The sequence below is a fragment of the Otolemur garnettii genome, unplaced genomic scaffold, assembly GCF_000181295.1.
Source record: "Otolemur garnettii isolate 467f Iridium unplaced genomic scaffold, OtoGar3 scaffold00037, whole genome shotgun sequence".
Classification (NCBI taxonomy): domain Eukaryota; kingdom Metazoa; phylum Chordata; class Mammalia; order Primates; family Galagidae; genus Otolemur; species Otolemur garnettii.
Genome location: NW_003852432.1, coordinates 487,975 through 494,222, shown reverse-complemented (window position 1 = coordinate 494,222; position 6,248 = coordinate 487,975). Strand labels below are relative to the sequence as shown.

The following is a 6,248-nucleotide window of genomic DNA, read 5'->3' as shown; positions in this document are numbered from 1 at the left end:
GAGGTTGCTGTGAGCTGTAATGCCACGGCACTCTACCCAGGGGGACAGCTTGAGGCTCTGTCTCAAAAAAAAAAAAAAAAAAAAAAAGAAAGAAAAGAAAAGAAAAAGGTATTGATTACCAACAGGAAAAAAAGTTGCACAAGACTTTTGTTTTAAAAATTCTAAAAAAATAAAAAAATAAAATTCTAAAGGCTAGGCACAGTAGTTCATGCCTATAATCCTGTCATTCTGGGAGGCCGAGGTGGGTAGATTGCCTGAGCCCACAGTTTGAGACCAGCAAGAGGGAGACCCCGTCTCTAAAACAGCTGGGCATTGTGGCAGCTACCTGTAGTCCCAGCTACTCAAGAGGTTGAGGTAAAAGAATAGCTTGAGCCCTAGAGTTAGAGGTTGCTGTGAGCTATGACGCCATTGCACTCTATAGAGGGGACAAAGTGAAACTGTCTCTAAATAAATAAAATATAAAATTGTAGTGCTGGGCACAGGGGCTTCTGCCTATAATCCTAGCACTCTGAGAGGCTGAGGTGGATGGACTGCCTGAGTTCACGAGTTGGAGACCAACCTGAGCAAAGAGTAAGACCCCATCTCTAAAAACATAGCTGGGCAGGTGGTGATCACCTGTAGTCCCAGCTACTTTGGAGGCTGAGACAGAAGGATCACTTTAGCCCAAGAATCTGAGATTGCTGGAAGCTATGATGCCACAGCACTCTACCAAGGGTAACAAAGTGAAACTCCTGTCATAAAATAATGAAATGAAATAAAATTCTAGGGCTAGACCCAGTAAGTCTCACACCTGTAATCCTAGCACTTTGGGAGGCAGAGACAGAGGAGGATTACTTGAGAGCAACCTGAGCAACACAGTAAAAAACCCTTACCCTACAGAAAATAGGATTAGCTGGGAATAGCAGCCCACACCTGTAGTCCCAGCTACTCAAGAAGTTGAGGCAGGTGGATTACTTGAATCCATGAGTTTGAGGTTGCAGTGAGCCATGACACACCGCACTTTTGCCCAGGCAACAGAGTAAGACCCTGTTTCGAAAAATAAATAAATGAAAATAAAATTTTAAAATTGTGATTAAAATTAAAATTTAAGATGGCTCGGCGCCTGTGGCTCAAGTGGCTAAGGTGCCAGCCACATACACCTGAGGCGGCAGATTTGAATCTAGCCCGGGCCACCAAACAACAATGACAGCTGCAAGCAAAAAATAGCCGGGCGTTGTGGCACGTGCCTGTAGTTCCAGCTACTTGGGAGGCAGAAGCAGAATTGCTGAGCCCAGGAGTTGGAAGTTGCTGTGAGCTGTGGTGCCACCGCACTCTACCCAGGGTGACAGCTTGAGGCTCTGTCTCAAAAAAAAAAAGATTTAAAAAAACAACTACAAGAGGTTGAGATTCTTGAGCCAGCAAACTGGAAGCAGTGGGTTGTGATGAGAAATATCTGAATTAGTGATTTGGGGGAATTGGTGATATTTTAGTACTGAAAAGACTCAGGATATGACTGTGTAAGCAGATAGCTAAAGAAAATGAAGAAACTAGTGGGCACATTGGCTCTCTCCTATAATCCTAGCATTCAGGGAGACCAAGGCAGGTGTATTGCTTGAGCTCAGGAGTTTGAGACCAGCCAGAGGAAGAGCAAGACCCCATCTCTACTAAAAAACATAGAAAAACTAGCCAGGCATGATGGCCCATGCCTGTAGTCCCAACTACATAGGAGGCTGAGGCAAGAGGATCGCTTAAGCTACAGCACTCTACCCAGGGCAAAAAAGAAAGAAAGAAAATGAAGGAATCAAAAGGCCACACAGAGCATTGGCTAAACTGTCAACTCACATGTTGAAGATGCCTAAAAGTGGTATGTGTGTACTAGCTATTTTTCAGGCCCACTTTTCCATCCTTCTGTACCTTGTTTTCTACTCTAACAGACTGACCTGTGTAGACTTTACCATCAGGTTATGGTGTCCCTTCCTGGTTGGGTTTGCAGGAGATTAGGAAAATAAGGTTAGGATCTTCATCTCTCCAGCTCCACCCAGGTAAGAGCACCTTAAGCTAACTGAGTGCCTTCATCAGATAGTCACCACTCCTCTCAAGGGAGCCAATTCCATAATTCTCTTCCAAGTTCAAGCAACTACTCCCTCACTCATCACTTCTGGCCTAGGAATTTAACAGACTTACTACAGGTTACTACACTATTTCTTCTGGTAGCATTAAACTGCATCTTACACGAGTACCTTCATAAAATAAAGTCTCCTCTAATTATCCTGTGAAGTGTGCCATCTGTTCCTGTTGGAACCTTGTTAATAGTAGTATGACAACATAAGGTTGCAGCAGAGTATAGTGGAAGGAAAAAAAAGTGACCAACACTTTAAAAATTGCTAACATAGGCTCGGCGCCCATAGCACAGTGGTGACAGCACCAGCCACATACAACAGAGCTAGCAGGTTCAAACCCAGCCCAGGTCAGCTAAACAATGACAACTGCTACAAAAAATAGCCCGGCATTGTGGCGGGTACCTGTAGTCCCAGCTTTTTGGGAGGCTGAGGCAAGAGAATTGCTTAAGTCCAAGAGTTTGAGGTTGCTATGAGTTGTGATGCCACGGCACTCTACCAAGCGCAACATAGTGAGACTCTGTCTCCAAAAAAAAAAAAATTGCTAACATAGTTTAAGCTCTATGATCCAATAATTTTCTAAGCTCTCTGTAGATTAAGTCACTGAATCATCACAACTACCCTAAGAGGTAAGGAGAAATCTCTGTCTGGTTCACTTCCAAATACCAATACCCAGCACAGTTGTTGGCTGGCACTTGGTAAGCAAATATTGGTTTAAAATACACACAACAGGCTGGGTACGGTGGCTCTCACCTGTATCCTAACATTCTGAGAGGCTGAGACAGGCAGATCACTTTAGCACACAAGTTCGAGACCAGCCTGAGCAAGAGTGAGACCTCGTCTCTAAAAATAACCTGCATTGTAGCGAGCCCCTATAATCCCAGCCACTTGCAAGGGTGAGGCAAGAGAATCACTTGAGCCTAAGAGTTTGAGGTTGCTGTGAGCAATGATGCCAGGGCACACTACTGAGGGCCACAAAGTTAAGACTCTGTCTTAAAAAATAAATAAATAAAAATAAAATAAAATACACATAACAATAAGCAGGTTTAGTTGGGAAGAGGGGACTTCTGTGCATAGAGGTAGCATGGACCATTTCTCCTATTTATACTTTGAAAAATTATCAGAAAATTGCAACTCCCCAGATGGATCACAGAAATTAAAACACTAAATGAGATCATACGTGAATGATTTTCTTGTGTAACTTAGAGCGAGTCTTGCTCCTTTATCTTCCAAGAAGGTAAACCAGGACTTGGATCCCCGTTTTTTCAATGTGCAATTTTCAAAGTCAAGGTTGCAAATTTTTAAAAATATATACTTGCAGCCAATGGGCAGATACATAGGACAGCCCACCTTTAAAAATCAGTTATGAGTTACAGTAAACTGCTAAAAACGAAAAGGACAAATAAAAAATATATATGCCTTTGAGTAAAAATGCAAAAATAAAGGTAAAGGTGAGTATTTTGTCAGTCTGCATAAACCTCTTTTGTTTTCAAAATACTTCACAATTCGTAAATAAAATCTTACATTTAGGAGGAAAGTCAGCAAGATCACCAACCACACACATTCACACATAAATAAAGCACAGCAAAAGTGAGTGTGGGGGCGGCGCCTGTGGCTCAAAAGAGTAGGGCACCAGCCCCATATGCCGGAGGTGGAGAATTCAAACCCAGCCCCGTCCAAAAACTGGAAAAAAAAAAAAAAAAGTGAATGTGGAAGTTAGGAGATGAATCATAAAACGTGAATCAAAGAATGTGGAAATACAATAAATGTTAATAAGTGCAATTAAACACCTCATTGGAGGTTCACAGTTACGTGGAATTAGCAAGGCGGATATAATATCCATCTTGTATCCAAGGGATGAGTTCGAAAATTAAGTGAAATGATAGACCAAGACGAAGCAAAATGAGAAGTACAAGGAGTTTCTAAAAGCAAAATTGTTTTCTTCATAGTGTTGCACTGCAAAACAAGGAGAAATTCACATGTACACGAATCTAGAAACCCGAGAGAAGTTTCGAGAAGAAAGGACTCGAACTGGAGCGAAAATAGGCAAGAACAGTGAGACATGAGTAAGGTTACGACTAGGAAGAAATTACCAGATGCAACACCTGGACACGGAGGGGAAAGACGGATAAAGCATCCTTAAGTGGAAGGTGGAGAAACACAGGGTGGGTTAGCAGAAAGATGACAAAACGAAAAAGCACAGCCTAAGAAGCAACAGCAAGGGTAGAACTTAAAGAGGATTGGAATAATGCCTCAACCGAGGAGTACAGGACCTACAAATCAGATTCTATGGTGTGGGGAAAGGGCCAGTGCAGGACCGATCAGCTGCAACTAGCGTCCAAAAAGCGGCACAGCTGTAGCTTCGCAGCCCCACCCCACGGCAGCAGCTCCTCCCCAAGAAGGACCTCACGAGGCCAACCGCCGGGCTCAGGCTCGCCCCTCGAGCATAGGTCCCACCCGCCCCGGCCCCGCGGCGCAGAACCGCCGCTCTGGGCCCCTCACCGAACGCTGCAGCTCTCCGAGCCAAAACGAGGCGCGCTCCTTTCCACTGGGATCTGGGTCGTGGTAAAGCGCCTGCACTGCCTGGTACACGAGCTGCAATGTCGGCTTTGCGCCTTCCATGGTGGTGGCGGCAGCGGCAGCAGCGAGCCTCTAATTCTTCTCCCGAGGTTTCCTAGGTTGCTCCGCCTTAGCGCTTCCTCACTGTCTCGGCCACGACCGCTCCCCGACTGGCGCCATCTCCTCCTCTTTGGCCGTTACCAGGGCAGAGGGGTTCCTGGTGGAAGTTGCCCCTCGGAAACACCAGTAAAGTCGTATTCAGGTTCCTGGCCTTTCAGCTGTTTCTGCTAAACTTCAGACTTCCGAGACTCCGGTGCTCGCCTCTTCACTCGGTGATTTGCCCTCAGAACCTTATCCTCGCACGACACAAACCACGCTGTGTACCTAAGCCGCGTTTACCCGGACCGGAAGCGACAGCACCAATACCTTAGCCACATTTCCGCCTGGTGCACTACAAACGGCCTCCTTCCCGGCACGCCTCCTCTTGTCTCCCCGCCCCCTCCCGGAAGTGACTCTGTTGGGCCGGGAGCCAGAAAGAAGCTGTACCACGTAGTTCTCTCGGTTTTTCGCTTCCAGCTGAAGTTTTGCGACTGACACGTGCCCCATACCAGAGATGCTTTCCTCGCCTTGGAAATGTATCCAGGTCATTCTTCCCCTTCCGACTTCCCCATCCCTCTTCGGAGATCCTTACTGTCCCCAGTGGTCAGGGTGCGTCTATTCAACTATCGATAGAATGCCTACTGTAGTGAAGATCCAGAGATGTCTTAAGACACTGTTCCTACGCTGTCTGTGCTGGAGGAGACAGTCATGTAGTCAAGGAACTATTTTACAGACCTGAAATGTGTACCACATTGAAATAAACCGAAAATGCCTAGAATTTGCCTTTCTATTAAGTTCTGTGCCCAAAAAAGGGTCCTTGGATCTATTGCTGATGCTTTGAACTCCAGTGCACTTTGCACACATCTTTAGGGTTATTCTTACATTGAATTGTATTTTTGTGCATACCATTTTTTCTAAATCAAAAATCCGTGGTCTCACAATTCACAAAATAGAAATCTTCCAGTCTGCGCTTGGAAAAATTTAGGACAGTTTAGTAGATCCAGCTACTCAGGAGGCTGAGACAAGAGGATTGCTTGAGCCCACGAGTTTGAGGTTGCTGTGAGCTGTAACGCCACGGAACTCTACACAGGGTGACAAAGTAAGAGAAGAAAAATTAGATTCTATCGTGAAGATGAGACTCTAGCTATATTAAATTAAAAGACCAGATGTATTAGAATTTTAAAGTAAGAGAATAATTTTTCCCTCATTGCTTTACTCCATTGTACAGTACATATTGAAAATATTTGTGTTTGGTTTTTCTGAAGCAGACTTCAAGAGTCTGGATACAGATGTTAAAATTTGTCAGTACATATGTACAAATGCTACAGAATATTCATTATCACTTCATGAAATGACTGAAAAAAGAGATAATAAAGCTATTGAGCTTGAGTTCTTTACCAGTGTTATTTGGACTTACCAAAAAGTTCTTTAAAGATTTCCTATTATTAGACAAGGTGCAGTAGCTCATGCCTATAATCCTAGCACTCTGGGAGG

At 44.4% G+C, this 6,248-nt stretch overlaps 1 protein-coding gene across 2 annotated transcripts in view; it reads right to left on the bottom strand.

The window, feature by feature from the left end:
* TNPO3 (transportin 3) overlaps nt 1-5,126 on the bottom strand; it is a 102,216-nt gene extending 97,090 nt beyond the window's left edge. Inside the window, exon 1 of one of the 2 annotated variants that reach the window (XM_003789744.3) lies at nt 4,599-5,126. In XM_003789744.3, coding sequence (XP_003789792.1) covers nt 4,599-4,718 — 120 coding nt within the window. In that variant the 5' untranslated portion in view covers nt 4,719-5,126. The remainder of the gene's footprint in view (nt 1-4,598) is intronic. The other variant, XM_023513204.1, reaches the window with a different exon arrangement.
* Nucleotides 5,127-6,248: the final 1,122 nt, after the last annotated feature.